Source organism: Pholcus phalangioides, unplaced genomic scaffold (genome assembly GCF_987345545.1).
Source record: "Pholcus phalangioides strain wild (caught in Gottingen) unplaced genomic scaffold, Ppha-v1.0 ptg000011l_1, whole genome shotgun sequence".
Classification (NCBI taxonomy): Eukaryota; Metazoa; Arthropoda; class Arachnida; order Araneae; family Pholcidae; genus Pholcus; species Pholcus phalangioides.
The window spans coordinates 36,871,288-36,887,197 of record NW_028301604.1 but is presented as its reverse complement, the minus strand read 5'-3'; the positions used below and the strand labels follow the sequence as shown (position 1 = coordinate 36,887,197).

The following is a 15,910-nucleotide window of genomic DNA, read 5'->3' as shown; positions in this document are numbered from 1 at the left end:
GATTCATTCGTTTCTAAGACCCCGAAGATTCCTACAGTGTCAATTTTTACACTTTTTCACGCTCAAGTGAATAACTCGAAACCTATTGAAATAATCATACTGACACTAAAACAACTTTTTTCCAGAGAAAATCCAGACTTTTCGAGAAAACGGGCATATATGCTATACATGGGCAGAGCTGTACCCATGTCTTGTCTGATTAATTTCACCTATTAATCTCAGTGTCAAAGCTCTCGAAATTTCTGCCTGCAAAGCAATCTGGCTACAATGCGTTCCAAACCGAATTCATGGTTTTATAAGTCACTTGCTGCCAAACTTCATCAATAAGTTCTATGAGCAATGTGGGACATTAAAATGATGTTTCTAGAAATAGATAGTAGTAATTATATATGTGTCAGAGGTTATTGCAAAACGTGCTTCAAAAATTTCTTTGATGAAACCGTCCCAAAATTGTAAATGACATGCTGATCTATGAGCTGGATAAAAGGAGTCGAATTCGGAGGAATTGAAAAAATTTGAAAAAATCGAAATGCGGCCGTAGACACTTCAATACCTCCATTATCATTTCGAATTTAGTCAAATATTTTCTTGCTTGCGTGTTCGTAAACCGAATCAATTTTTGTTGTTGGTAAACCGAATTATACGCAAACCGAGACGTTCGTAAACCGAAGGTTGACTGTGTCAGCATTTTTGCTATTAGCGGGACTACGAAGACTTTGAATAACTGCCTTTGCAAATTAGGTAGTAGAATTTCATGTGCATGGCCATCAACAGAAGTCTTTTAGATGACTACTGAAAGTAGTATGATTCTATTTATCAATGACTTCATACAATGCCATAACGTTGCAAAAAATATTACCTTGGAGAAGCTTTCCAAAGTACAAAATTTGGGTGCAAAGTTCATGTAAGTGTTGTCACGGCGTCAGATAGGCCCAGCATAAAACCACTGTATATGCTGCAGAGGTTAATTTGTTGCGTCGAATATCGTGTAAAAAATAAATGTATTTAAACTCTTCTGCTGCTGTCAAACTTTTTTCTGTCTTTTCGAAAAAAATGGCTCTGACTTTTGCGTTCATGAGAAAATTATCTTGATGCGCAAAACTTGCGCGAATACAAATAATACAAATACAAATACAACGCCACAACAGGCAAAATGCCCAACCAGGTGGCTGAGGAAAAGATGCCCATAAAAATATGGATGTCATATATTTCAAAAATACAGCAACCCAATTAAAAATGCAATTAACACAAATTATAAACAAATATATACAAATGGATATATAGTTTGGTCCTTCTATAAATAGTCAATAACGTCCATAATTTTCGGATAGAACTCAGAAACTGAAGGCAACTGAACTCTTAATTCACGAGTTAGAATTCAAAAGCATTTTGCTCAGCAAAATCACGACCTATTTTTGCTTAAAATTGTAAATCTTCGAAATTTTGAGGAAAAGTTATAAAAATCAAAATTTTCGTATTTATTCATCTACATCGGCTAATTTCACTTTTATCGCATTTATTCCGTAAATATGAAAATTACGCTTCCTTAATGATGATATGAATGCAATAATATTGAGAATAAGTTACGAAAATAAATGAAAAAACACAAAAGTAAAAATCTGCCGCAAAAAATAGTGATTACAGATTGCATTGGAATGTTGGGAATATGTACTATCTCAAAACTAGAGTCATTTCGTCAAAACCAACACCAGTTTTGGAATCAGCAGCCCACTAAAACCTAAAACCTTTATCCTAAAACCGTTTAAGTTTCTTTTGTAAACCGATTTTTTTTTGTTTTGAGCAGTGTTATAGAGGATATTTTAACACTTCTAACGAAATTAGGCATTCCCTGTGTCTGCCCTTTCTGGCTGTCTCTCTCTGAGGGAATTCGCGCGTTTTTAGTTTATTCAAAGTTCTTTATGACTTTTTTTCAAAAACGCTATAAGCGGGATCCGAATTGGACAAAAACCGAGATTGTCATGTAAAACCAACAGATCTATCCATCCTATTTAGTAGGTTAACTATCATTCTCCTTCGACGAAGAAAAAGTTTACCCCCCCCCCCCCCCCGCACTCATGAGAAAATCTTCCGTACACTACTGAATGGAATTCACTGCACACACAATGTACTTACAGTTCCCGTTTGAAGTAGACTGGGACAGAAGAAGTCTTCTCCTGAACTGGGGTCTTCGGTGTACGTATAATGATTAGCTAAAATTTTTCACAAGCATCTTTATAGTTAATTTACTGTGCAATCAAACAAAAACTATAGCATTCATATATCTGCAAACTATGTCAGTCTCCCTTATAAAAATGTCATGGGTCTTCGCAGTCCTAATCTGTAACGAATTATGTAATTGAATTAATAACAAAGCAGGGGAGATTGTGTCTGAATAGGCAGGTCCAAAGAAGAGAAACTAAAAAATTGTTGTTTTAATGTAATTATTATACAGTATGTCATCAAATGGAAGTAAGTTCCTTATGGCCGTTAACTGTTCATGTTTCAAATGCCGCTACACAAGTAGAACGCGGGTGGGGCTCCAGCTTTGTGACCCAGGATAAACGTAGTATTTTCTTAACATTTTTTATTATATTTACCTTTAAATCAATGAAGCCCCCCCTGTCGAGAGTCGTTTTCTATCGTTTTTCGGTAATCCGAGTTAGTGCTGTGGGTTCTAAGCACCCATGGTAATTTTTGGCATGCATCCGACACCTGCAGAATCGATCAGAAAGCAAATTTATTTGTTTAAAACAAAGATGAGTACCTACTGGTTCGAAACACTTCCGAAACTCCTGATCTTAGTCCTTGGTAATTTGAGGTAATCTCGGTGCCATTCACCCCAGATTTTCGACCAGTGACACAAGTAATTTTTCTCGAACGATTGAATATAAGCAAAGGGTGTCTGGCCTCCTCCTCCGGTCCATACTCCTCTGGAGCATTTGAAATAAATTTCTTAGTAAATGTAGTTATTCGTGCTCTTTACCCATTTTCGGACAAGTGTAACTAATGATGGTTCATCAATAAGAGCTGCAATATGAATCAAGTTATCAAGCATAATCAAGAACAATAAAAAAATCCTGGACCACAAAACGGGTAAGTTTATTTAAACGTGGGACGTATAGTATAACTAAAATTCAATGTCAATCATTTGAAATTACAAATAATTTTATTTTCAATTAAAAACACCAATTTTATTTATGATTGTGTTGAATTTTAAGAAAATACATATTCGGCCGCCGAGTATTCGGTTATTCGCTCAAATCACTATTCGTCCCATCCTTAATAAGACACTAATAGAATTTCAATTCTGAATCAATTAAGCATGAAGATCGCATGTATCTACTTGATATCTATCATTTCGATTCATTAAGCTCAACTTAAAGATTTTTTAATAGACTACTTATTATATGCAAATGCATAAATATTAAATAATGTAGTGGATCCCGCTTATAACGTTTTCCAAAAAACTGTCATGGAAAACGTTGTAAACGAGAACCGCTTTAAATGGGAAATCTTAATGGGAATTACAGTCGATCCTGCTTATATAGTTTTCCCGCTTAGTACGACTTATTCTGGTGTTTCCAACTCACTAATTCACTCTAAGATTTTCCATTTAAAGCATTTCCCCGCTACAATGTTTTTGTGACAGGTTTTTTGAAAAATGTTATAAGCGGGATCCACTGTACTTAGAGTTGAGACTGCAGAAATAAGTCGTACTAAGCGGGAACGTTAAAAACGGGATTGACTGTAATCGGAATAAGTGTGTTTGTGCATAGTTTTAGATCACTTCATTAGAATAAAATCTTTTTTTAATGTTTCTGTCGAACTAGTTCACATGTTTTCTATATTATCATATTTCTATCCACGTGTGACATCTGTGAGTTGCCGTGATTTTTATTGATTAAATTTAGTTCAGTTGATGTAGTTATTTTTCTTTTCCCACGATATATCTTGCATGTACGATCAATCAATATCGTTTATGTATATGATCGTATAAGTGCTCATTAATTTATGTATGATTTTACTAATTTTCCCTCTTATGAAACAATCAACTTCCTTTGGTTTGACAATGCCGTAGTCCATGCACTGTGCTAATAATACTCAGGCGAGATTAGTTGTAGAGACCCTTCCTAGGATAGAAATCCCTCGGGATAAGGACTTACGATCACCTCCGCGCCGAGCCCGGTAATAATAATGACAATAGTTCTACTGAAGCTATATATTATTATAGTGTTGGTTATGTCGGCGTTTTTTTTTTACGTGTAGCAATCCATCACTTGTCAGTGGTTCAAAGAGGACGGGTTTTTTTTTAACTTGTTCTGGCGACTGGTAGACGACTCACGTCTTTCATTGTTCAAATTTCATCAAAAGTTTCTCCGCATGTCTTTATAATGTCCATCAAAGAGAAAATCGCCACTTAGCAGCTTGGTGGAAAAATTAGGGATAAACCGCCAACATTTTAAGGCAAAATTTGTCCGATTTTGACCCGGTTTCTTGTTGCATCCATTTTGTCGCCATTTAACAAGTTGGAGAAACAAATGGGAGATACAGCGCCAACATGGAGGGCGCGGCAAAATTTGTCCGATTTTGACCCTATTTCCATGTTGTCCGCATATGTCCCGTCCGATTTTGACTCGCTACCTATTTCCGGGCCTTCCACTCAAACAAATAAATAAATAAAGAATCAACCGGGTGAGATTCTAAAGGTTGAAAACCACTGCTCTAAATCGTTATTTCGGTTGCTCCGCAACATCGTCCCTCACTCTTTAGATCCCCCTTTTGGTAACTCACTGACCAGCTCCCTCGCTTTTTCAATCACTACCATGCTCAAACACTCTCTAGGTAAGCGGTTCTCAACTGGGACTCCGCGGCCAATTGAGAAAATTAAAATAAATCAGAAAATTTTTTGATAAAGCTTAAGATGCCTGTTTATCTCCACGATTAAAAAAGGTTGAGAACCGCTGCTCTGGGTTTTTCTTTTTTGTTACTCACTGCCTGCACACTTCACTATTCGATCTTTTGGCCACACACCAACCTTCTTCATACTCTAGATCAGCTGTTCTCAACCGGTGCTCCACGGAGCCCTTGGGCTCCTTGTGCACTCTCCAGGGGCTCCGCGGCCGCTCGAGGAAAATAAAAAAAACAAGTAAACTTTGAAAAAATAATTATAAATATTTTTAAATAGTAAAAATAAATCAGTAACTTTGATGAATAATTAAAAAATTGGCCTACGGGGCTCCGCCATAGAATGTTTTAGTTGAAAGGGCTCCACGAGTCAAAAAATGTTGAGAACCGCTGCTCTAGATCACTGCCCCTTTGGTTACTCACATGCTCACAAACTCTCTAGGTCTTTCTTTTTTGGTTACTCACTGATCTGTTTGCTCACTAAGGTCACTCTGATGGTCACTCACATGCTCGCAAACTCAATAGGTCACTCTTTTTGTCACTCACTGACCAAGTCCCTCAGCAGACACGTATTAATTTTATACGGCCCCCTGTAAATAAACCTTTCTGCACTATCGAAGAAGTTTAGTTGTTTGTTTAAAATCTGAATTCACAGAACCAGGGCCGCAACTAGGGGGGAGCAGGCGGGTCTTGTGCCTCGGGCGCTGCACCAGAGGGAGCACAAATTTCATTCTGAAACCTGTCCTTGAACATTTCAAGGGGGCGTCAAAATGCGCGCTTGCCCCGGGTGACCAATCCCTTAGTTGCGGCCCTGCACAGAACGTTTCGATGTACGATGTTTTGATGTGAAATATTGTACGCAGGACACTGGCATATGAAAGGGGGGAGGGGTTTAACCCTCCTCCTTCTCTGAGGCGTTTTTGTTTTGAGTAGAAATTAACCCTCTCTCCTCAGAAGAAAAAAAAGGTTGATGAATACACCCCTCCTTGACAAAAATTCTCAGGTTAACGTTTCCTGGGTTTTTCTCCCAATCCCGAAAAATATAGAATCAATGTGATCGGATCCCAGAAATTTTCCTGGATTTCAATCTCATAAACATATGGGCATGGCCCCCCACAAGTGGTGGGCTGACAAGGCTCCAGCCCTGGGCGCGGGGTGATTTTAATCATTTTTTTTGTTTTTCATGTTATAAATTCATCATAAAGGAATCCCCGTGAAAGTCTGGTTGGGGGGCCAGTAAAAGATCCCAGCCTGGGGGCCATGCATATGGGCAATTTAAAACAAAAGTAGTAAATGAGAATAAGTAATCAAAAAATACTCATAAAAATTAATTATTATTAATTTATTTTAAAATTGACATTGGTTTGTGGAAATGAGTCCAACTACCGGTTGTACTTGCATTACGCTTGCTTTTCGTTCGTGGTTTTTGGTTGATGAAAATGATCGCATTTGCTGCCACGTAAATTAGGCCGGAAATCGGGGTTCGTCATTTGGGGGGGGGGTCAGGGGGGCCGTTGAGGGGAGGGGGAAATCAATGAAACTATATGTAAAGTCCCAACTCGGTGCACCATTGTACTTTTTTTGTGCTGTATGCCATCTATTGTTCCTCCTTTTCCTTTGTACATATTTTTCTTACTTTCGGAATTTCTTATATTGGTCTTTGTGTGAATATAATATGTTGTACCAAATTTAAAATGTCACAATGCATAAATAGTCTTGACTCTGGTGTCGGATAAAAAAAAATTTAAGAGCACTACAATGATCGTATTATTGGCCGAATTTATATTTCTGCCCCCCCCCCTCCATAATTTAGTTGTCTTTAACATATATTATTGTCGTAGGATCATGACTGTAAAAAAACGATTTCGTCGATAATGTCTGAGTGAGAAAAAGAAAAACTAGAAGAAAATGAAGCCCGGCATATGGGAGGCTTCAGCTACTCTAAATAATTATTTCCCCTTGAAGGGAATTGTGTGTGTGTAATTTGTGTTTCACCCTTGTATTTCTTGGAAATAACTAGTTCCTATGCGTGTGGAAAAAATGAATGAAATGAAAAATAAACAGACAAGTACAAAACCCTTTTCCCGCCATTTTTGGAATGATTAAACAACTTACAATTGTAGTTGTCAATTAACAAAACTGGACATCTCGTGAATTATGCCGAGGTATGCAGCATTCTATCGAAGCCATTATATTTTTTTTACTGAAGCCATTTTATTGTATTTATGGCTTGGGAATGTCTATAGCCTGTCGTCTGCGGTACTTGAACATAAGCACGGCGGTCTTGTTGAAACGACACAATTAAATACGCACTCTTTCCTCGAGTATAATTTTCTGCTCGTGTGAAGTAGCCCCAAAGGGACACCTGAATGAGAAGGGGAGTTACAACTTGTCAATCACGACACAAAGGGTTTTGGGGGAAGGAACTAGCTTTCACGAGCGTCTAAAGGCGCTCTCGCCCAGAATTGACATGGAAAATTTCGATGTCTTAAAACGCTCCTGCCCAGAAATGACATGGAACATTTGAGCGTCTAAAAGTGCTCTTACCGAAAAGACGGTTAACAAATGTTTCGAAAGTTTGATATGGAATTTGCAAATATAAAAATATATTCCTTCAGATGTCTGATTATTTTTACTTCTAATTTTTCATGAATTTATTATAAATGGTTGGGCCCCGTGGTAATTTGTACTCTTTTGGATGAGGTAACTAATTGGTTTGCAAAAAACCAATTAGTGGAACCATTGGATCCCAATTAAAACACACGCAATGCAGCTCTTAGGAACATATTTCCTCCCCGGTTCATACTTAGGCTTTTAATAAATGTTTCAAAAATTTGATACGGAAAATTTGCAAATATAAAAATTTATTCCTTCAGATGTCTAACTATTTTAATTTCTGATAATTTTTTTATGAATTTATTAGAAATGGTTGGGCCTACTGGCAATTTGTACTTTTTTGGATGAGGTAACTAATTGGTTTTTTGCTAAAACGTTATAATCGGGATCCAATGCATTTCATTCAAGTGTTCTAAAATATACATCGCGGTTTTAGCGTAATCACGTTAGTTTATGAATGTCATTACAACCGAGTTTTAATGTGTGCTCGTGTAGGAAAGCAAAAAAATTTCACTAGTTAGAAAAATTTAATTTTTTCTTCATTGGTTTTTTTATTGTTATCAGTGCAAAAGCGACAAACAAAGAATTAGCTTCTGTCGAATAGAACTTCACCATACAGTTCTTCGAATTTGTCTTTTCCCCTCATTTTTATGGCAACCTGAGAAGGAGAGCAATTCCAGTGCATCCGAAATCCCATCACCCTTTTTGTCAAACCACTTAATAGACAATGGAAGACAGCAACCGCAGGTCCAGCCGAACCGTCATCAGGGTGTTCAAACCTTTGCAATACATGATGGCAGCTTTCCGGTTACCCCAACCGTCCCAAAAAATGTGGATTTTCTCGGTTGAAAAAACCGTGCTCAGCGGTTGCAGTTGTATCTGTGCGTTGACAGAATAAAACTATAGATGATGCCTTTCCCCCCCCCCCCCCAACCTGAACCGCGTGCAACCTCGCCGTAGTCAGGTCCCAGCCTTAGCCTTAGGCCGGGATCTGACTGCGGCGCGGTTGTGGTTGGGGGGAAGGCATCATCTATAGTTTTATTCCTTCAACGCACAGATGGTACCGCTGACGGCGGGTTTTAGGCTGCAGGCACACTACGGTTCGGCTGGTGCGGTTGATCTTATCAGCAACCGTGGAATTTCGCGTGAAACACACACTGCTGTTAGCAACCGGGGTTTTTTAGTTTTTTAATGCCACGTGACATCTCGGGATTGGCTAAATTATTTTCGCTCCAGTTAGCATGCAAATTCGTGCTCATAAGCTGCATTGCAGTAAAACCACCTCTTAACGGATACTCCCTCTTTTACGGACAAATAATAATTTACAGTTGTATAATATACAAAAGTATGAATTTCAAACCTCTTTTTAACGGTCACTCATTTTACATGGATTTAATTTTTTTGTCCTGTCCGTGTTCACAAAAAGGAGGGGTTTTATTGTATATACTAATAAAAATATTCATGTAATGGAATTTAATTTTCTGTAACAATATTTGCCGTTTGAAATTAATTCAGAGTTGAAGAAAGACAGCCTACAAGTTGACCCATTTTTCATGCTTTTACGATTCGTGACCAAATCGAACAAATTTTTTTATATATGATGACTGAAATCATCATAATTAATTTAAATAACATATGTTAAAAAACTATTTAAATAACATATTTTTGAAGTTTAAAAAAATTGGCCATGAATTTTGCACGTTTTTCTTTGTAATTAAAGTGAATTTCCAATTAATTAAATTTCTAATTAATGGAAATTAAGCATCACAATTGTAATTTTGGGAAACCCCATATGACCAAAAAAAAAGACAAGGAAAAAATTATTTTCTCCTATTTAAAAAAAAAATATATTTCTTTTGATGGTCAGGAAAAAAAAATTCAGATAGGAAATCGGAATGAAATTTCTGAAAATTTCATGGTTTAAAAACTGTAAAAAATCAAATTTTAAAAAATATTATGATACTCATTAGACCTTTTAGTTCCCAAAAATGTTCATTTGGTGTAATTCAAGTATTACCTCAGCATCGAGGGGGGAGGGGGTTTCGGATTTGCGGACATTTAAGATAAAGGAGCGAGGGGGGTTTGAAGGTTGCTTACGTCGTCAACCACCCACTTTTCTGAAGATATGAAATATATGACAGTAATCTGCTGACGGGGGGGAGGGGGTCAGTGTTTTGCTGATTTTAGCTGACAAGGGGTGGAGGTCAAGAATGGCTGAAAAATGGGATTAAAAGAAAACCTCATAAAAACACTCTAAATGTTTGCGCCAAGACGCTTTTTGGCAAAAAGCGATGCATGACATTAAGAGGTAACCTGAATCCTTAGATCTTTGTCGTGATCCCACCTTCCTCTACACCTGTTATGTGTATCATATGCATTACTTTATTTCCAGTATGGACTTCGAGACGACAGCTTGTATTGCTTACCTAATCGCGAGAAATCGGAGAAATGAGCGACAACGACGCTTTTATAGGTACTGGGTTCATCCCTTAACCAGCCAACGTTTCACGAAAAGTTATATAAACTTTATTCCGATATACGTGACTGAAATTTATTGAAGAAATTGAAGAAAAATCTCTATTGTAAAGAATTACTCAAATTTGCCGCCCCTCTGAACTTGCTACCCCGGCCCGCTTAACACCCTGTACATACGGCATCAGGGCCGCAACTAGAGAGGAGCAGGTGGGACTAGTGCCAGGATCGTCTTGAAAGTATTATGGGGGCCCCCCGGGCCAAGGGGTTTTTAGGAGGCCCTACATGGTAAATCCTTGAAAATTTCAATCGGATCTCATTTTTGGGAGGCCCCTCTTCTCTTGAGGCACCCGGGCCGTGCTCGGGTGGGCTCATGCGTTAAGACGGCACTGACTGATGCCCCGAACGCCGAGCCAGACACTGTAGGTGTGAAAATTGTCTTAGTGCACTCTTCGATATTATCCGCATACAACGTTTTGTCTAGATCAGCGGGTCTCAATGTTTTTTGACCCACAGAGCCCTTTCCAGTATATAATTTCTATGACGCAGCCCCGCAGGCCTATTTTTTATTTATTCATCGAAGTTACTGATTTATTTTTATTCAAAAATATTAATAATTATTTTTTTCAAATTTACTGGTTCTTTTTTTATTTTCCTCGAGGGCCGCGGATCCCTTGGGAGTTCACACGGAGCGCCGGTTGTGAACCGCTGGCCTAGATGTTTTTTTTTTAATTGCAAAAACAACAGATAGACAGCCACATTCATATACGGTACAAAAATAAATACCAAAAAAACAGAATAATGAAAGCAAAACACACGCAATGCAGCTCTTAGGGACATATTTCCTCCCCGGTTCATACTTAAGCTTTTAATAAATGTTTCAAAAGTTTGATATGGAAAATTTACAAATATAAAAATTTATTCCTTCAGATGTCTAATTATTTTTATTTCTGATAATTTTTTATGAATCTATTAGAAATGGTTCGGCCTCCTGGCAATTTTTTACTTTTTTGGTGAGGTACTAATTGGTTTTTTGCTAGAACGTTATAAACGGGATCCAATGCATTTCATTCAAGTGTTCTAAAATATACATCGCGGTTTTAGCGTAATCACGTTAGTTTATGAGTGTCATTATAACCGAGTTTTAATGTATGCTCATATAGGAAAGCAAAAAAATTTCACTAGTTAGAAAAATTTAGTTTTTTCTTCATTGGTTTTTTTTATTCTTATCAGTGCAAAAGCGCCAAACAAAGAATTAGCTTCTGTCGAATAGAACTTCACCATACAGTTCCTCGAATTTGTCTTCTCCCCTCATTTTTTATGGCAACCTGAAAAGAAGATCAATTCCTTTGTCCAGTGCATCGGAAATCCCATCACCCTCCTTGTCAAACCACTTAATAGACAATGGAAGACAGCAACCGCGAGTCCAGCCGAACCGTCATCAGGGTGTTCAAACCTTCGCAATACATGATGGCAGCTTTCCGGTTACCCCAACCGTCCAAAAAAATGTTGATTTTCTCGGTTGAAAAAACCGCGCTCAGCGGTTGCAGTTGTATCTGTGCGTTGACAGTATCGTCCCATATCACTCTTGCCCCCTCCCTCCTCTTCGTGGGGGGAATTTTCTTTGTGATGATAAAACTGCTTTATTTTACTTCCGTTCATGATGCTAATTAACCATTAGTGTATAAAGTATGCAGCTTCACTCTGGGCTTTCTATGAGAGCTCAGATAAGAGCCTTTTATAAACTAATATTTACAAGTTATTTATGAAATGATCCAAAACCCGTCACTTCCGGGGTCCCTCCGTCTCAGTGCGATGATGTTATTTTTTCCCTCTTCCGATGTCGAATGTAAGAGATTTAACTACCAAAATAAGAGAATACACACACAAAAAACACACGTACACAAGGTTTCATTATCAGCGTTTTTTTTATTGTTTCAGATAACAATATACATATTAGTAGCCGTAGGGTAGCGTCGAGAAATCAGGCAGAAGAACCCTCTTGTCGTATACAAGGCCGTACTTTTTCTCCTCCACTCTGCTTATGACCCGTCTTCTTTTCACCTCTTTCGTGATTTTATATTCGTCTCGAACGATAACCTTCGTGGTGAAATCCATGGGCTGGACTAGAACTTTCATTGAGTCGTAGTTGAGGACTTCTGAATTCTTGAAGTTGAGCGTGAACCCCCGAATTTTACAGAATGTCTTTCCATCCGACCTCCTATATGCGTAGTTTTTGGCTCCACCTGTTGTAATAAAATTAAAAAGACTTCATTTAAATTTGGAAAAAAAAAAAAAAAAAAGAGATTTTTTTGACTGAAAAAAAAATGCTTTTGTTGATAAATAATAATTAATAAATTGACAAATAATAAGAATAAATTGAAAGATTAGTATTACCTGATACAAATTCGGTAATCGTATGACCATCAAGTTCGTCCGTAAATTGACCCAAGAAATCTCCCAACGGTGGATCATTGGTCCCGTTGCTAGCATAGATGATTCTGAAATTAAAGAAAAAAAAATCATAAAAAACTATAACTAAAAATTAAAAATATATATATGTGTGTGTATCATCATATATTTGCAACATGATAGAAACTTACGAGTCCGTGTCAAAATAGAGCAAGGCATCGCCTAGCTCAGAGTACAATTTTGAGCGGGCCCATGTTGTCGTGAAGGCAGCCAGAAAAACGTTGGTCCGGTGAGTCTGTGGTATGAAATCCGTTTTGTAGTGCCACTCTATTGCAGCTATGTTTTCACTGGGGAGATAAAAATCCTTGACCTGAAAAATAAATAGTTTGATCGTAGATGATTTGAATTTGATGAAATCAAATGTATGTTAAAAAAAATTTTTATTTTATGAAGAATAGTATCACATAACATTTACCTCTATTGCAGTATCGTTCATCATCTTGTATAAATCGGAAGATTTTGTCACGTACGACAGCTGTGTGTTGTTCTCTTGCATACCCCAGCGACCCCAGAAGCTGAAAAAAAAAAAGTGATCATTGAGTATATATGAACGTTTAGTATATACGACTATTAAAAATAATGGATAAATCACTATAGATGGTTTTGAAATTTTTTTTTTTTTTTACCTATTCAGACACAATTTCGCCTCTTGACGACGTCCGGGGTTAATATGAATGTTTCCTGGCTCCAACTGGATTCCTTCAACCTGGTCATACTGCTTCACGTATGAGTTTTTCTCCTCATTCGTGACGCAGTTTGATGGCCATCCAGAGGATTCTTGTTTGATCTTGAGGAAAGCATTGATGTACGGAGCAAAAAGACCCTCTCGAGATTGGTCGAAATGATAGATCTAGAAAAAACAATCCTAATTAGAAAACAAAAATAAACATTAAAAATAATTATGGGTTAGAAAAAAAAAATACCTCGTATATCTTTTTCACCACATAACCTTTCTCAACGGCCTTCTTGAGTTCTTCAGTAACCCACGTCCCTATAATGCACCTTTCCTCGTCACTATGGTGGCATTGTCTCGAGCGTTTTCAACACACGAACGACACAGGGGAAAAGTCAATTTTCCACCGGATCTATAAAAATGAAATGTATTAGTATCTATTATATTGACGGAAAAAACGAATAATAAGAAAAAATTTTATGAAAAAAGATGTTAGATTGGGAATAAGTGAAGAGATCACACGTTATAAAAAAAATAAATAATAATAATACCTGTATGAGAGAACGGGTAGATATAAGCCCCTTGGTGGTAGAACTTTGCACTTGATAAAGCCAAAATATGATTTCAGCTCTCCAAAGTTTTCGGTGATGACTTTGGGATGTCCAACCGGATATCTGAAATGAAAAAATGCAATCGATGATAAACATTTCTTACGCAATACATTACAATTTTTAAATAAATAATTTTAAAGTACTCACTTGCAGTATTTGTTGACCCACGGGTACAAAGACGTGAAGTCAATGTTTTTTGCGGTGCCTTGATAGAAGAGCTTGGTTGCATTGGTTCTTCCACCATAGAATGCGTCTCTAGATTCTAGCCTGTCGACATAGTGGAAATCCACCAAGAAATTTCTCAGACCCACGTCCGTTTTCTTCAGTGCGTTGAAGTCATGCTCCCACATGACTTCAAGCCTGTAACCTCCTCGACGGATCTTTTGTTCTTGCTCTAAGGTGGTCTTGTGGAGTTCCCACATGTAACTCTGGGTGTTGGGGTTCACCATAACTTTCTCAAAGCACTGCGGACAACCATGCCAATAGCATCCTGAAAAAACCATGAAAATAAATTAGTGACATTTTTTTTTGAAATACGGAGCATAAAAGTAATAAAATTAATTCAGAAATAATAATAATCGATTACGCTTACCATGAAACAGAAACACGGTGTTTGTGTCCTCACAAAACCCGTCCACGCTGAGTCCGAGAATGCGCTTCTCGCCCGTACTGTTTCTGGAATGGTGGATGTTCAGTCGTAGGTATGACAGCCATTCATTACTTAGGCGGCTGCTATTGGTATTGTTGACGTAACCATTAATGGGCCCCATCCTAATTGACCCTTCGTCAATGTATTTCGACCTATACGTTGCCATACAGGCTGAGGCTATGGTGAGGTATTGGAATGGGTCGACACCCGTTAATTCCAGGAACTCCTCACGAAACTGCAAGCAGCATCGTCGAAGAATATCAACGTCATACCTAAAAATTCAGGGAATACATTATAGCGTAGGAAAATAACAAAATAAGTGAAATGTCATGGCTGAAAAAAAACAAAAAAAAATTTTCAAAACCATCTATTAGTGATTTTTAGTGATTTTGATCCATTATTTTTAATGGTCGTATATACTAAACGTTCATATATACTCAATGATCACTTTTTTTTTTCAGCTTCTGGGGTCGCTGGGGTATGCAAGAGAACAACACACAGCTGTCGTACGTGACAAAATCTTCCGATTTCTACAAGATGATGAACGATACTGCAATAGAGGTAAATGTTATGTGATACTATTCTTCATAAAATAAAAATTTTTTTTAACATACATTTGATTTCATCAAATTCAAATCATCTACGATCAAACTATTTATTTTTCAGGTCAAGGATTTGTATCTCCCCAGTGAAAACATAGCTGCAATAGAGTGGCACTACAAAACGGATTTCATACCACAGACTCACCGGACCAACGTTTTTCTGGCTGCCTTCACGACAACATGGGCCCGCTCAAAATTGTACTCTGAGCTAGGCGATGCCTTGCTCTATTTTGACACGGACTCGTAAGTTTCTATCATGTTGCAAATATATGATGATACACACACATATATATATTTTTAATTTTTAGTTATAGTTTTTTATGATTTTTTTTTCTTTAATTTCAGAATCATCTATGCTAGCAACGGGACCAATGATCCACCGTTGGGAGATTTCTTGGGTCAATTTACGGACGAACTTGATGGTCATACGATTACCGAATTTGTATCAGGTAATACTAATCTTTCAATTTATTCTTATTATTTGTCAATTTATTAATTATTATTTATCAACAAAAGCATTTTTTTTCAGTCAAAAAAAACTCTTTTTTTTTTTTTTTTTTTTCCAAATTTAAATGAAGTCTTATTAATTTTATTACAACAGGTGGAGCCAAAAACTACGCATATAGGAAGGTCGGATGGAAAGACATTCTGTAAAATTCGGGGGGTTCACGCTCAACGTCAAGAATTCAGAAGTCCTCAACTACGACTCAATGAAAGTTCTAGTCCAGCCCATGGATTTCACCACGAAGGTTATCGTTCGAGACGAATATAAAATCACGAAAGAGGTGAAAAGAAGACGGGTCATAAGCAGAGTGGAGGAGAAAAAGTACGGCCTTGTATACGACAAGAGGGTTCTTCTGCCTGATTTCTCGACGCTACCCTACGGCTACTAATATGTATATTGTTATCT

General features: G+C 37.4%; 2 protein-coding genes and 1 long non-coding RNA gene across 3 annotated transcripts; 1 reads left to right on the top strand and 2 right to left on the bottom strand.

Annotated features, from left to right (window-relative positions):
• Positions 1-11,949: 11,949 nt before the first annotated feature.
• LOC149080404 (uncharacterized) lies at positions 11,950-13,355 on the bottom strand. The gene is made up of 6 exons (XM_089238736.1): positions 13,344-13,355; positions 13,092-13,288; positions 12,881-12,980; positions 12,597-12,775; positions 12,391-12,494; positions 11,950-12,239 (listed from the first exon to the last, which is right to left on the bottom strand). Exons 1-6 carry the CDS (start codon positions 13,353-13,355, stop codon positions 11,950-11,952), a joined length of 882 nt encoding a protein of 293 aa, XP_089094862.1.
• Positions 13,356-13,467: 112 nt separating this feature from the next.
• Positions 13,468-13,988, bottom strand: LOC149080403 (uncharacterized). Its single transcript, XR_016193505.1, has 3 exons — positions 13,897-13,988; positions 13,690-13,812; positions 13,468-13,550 (listed from the first exon to the last, which is right to left on the bottom strand). It is a non-coding gene; the product is annotated as an uncharacterized LOC149080403 (long non-coding RNA).
• On the top strand, positions 13,542-15,910 carry LOC149080402 (uncharacterized). The gene is made up of 4 exons (XM_089238652.1): positions 13,542-14,959; positions 15,065-15,243; positions 15,346-15,449; positions 15,602-15,910. Exons 1-4 carry the CDS (start codon positions 14,879-14,881, stop codon positions 15,652-15,654), a joined length of 417 nt encoding a protein of 138 aa, XP_089094778.1. The 5' UTR covers positions 13,542-14,878; the 3' UTR covers positions 15,655-15,910.

Bases quoted from the DNA above. Each gene is read 5' to 3' on its own strand.
- LOC149080404 (XM_089238736.1), bottom strand. The intron at 12,776-12,880 runs GTAAATGTTATG...TTTATTTTTCAG, and splicing joins TGAACGATACTGCAATAGAG to GTCAAGGATTTTTATCTCCC. The intron at 12,495-12,596 runs GTAAGTTTCTAT...CTTTAATTTCAG, and splicing joins CTCTATTTTGACACGGACTC to AATCATCTATGCTAGCAACG.
- LOC149080402 (XM_089238652.1), top strand. From the start codon at position 14,879: ATGCAAGAGAACAACACACAGCTGTCGTACGTGACAAAATCTTCCGAT. The intron at 15,244-15,345 runs GTAAGTTTCTAT...CTTTAATTTCAG, and splicing joins CTCTATTTTGACACGGACTC to AATCATCTATGCTAGCAACG. The intron at 15,450-15,601 runs GTAATACTAATC...TTATTACAACAG, and splicing joins GATTACCGAATTTGTATCAG to GTGGAGCCAAAAACTACGCA.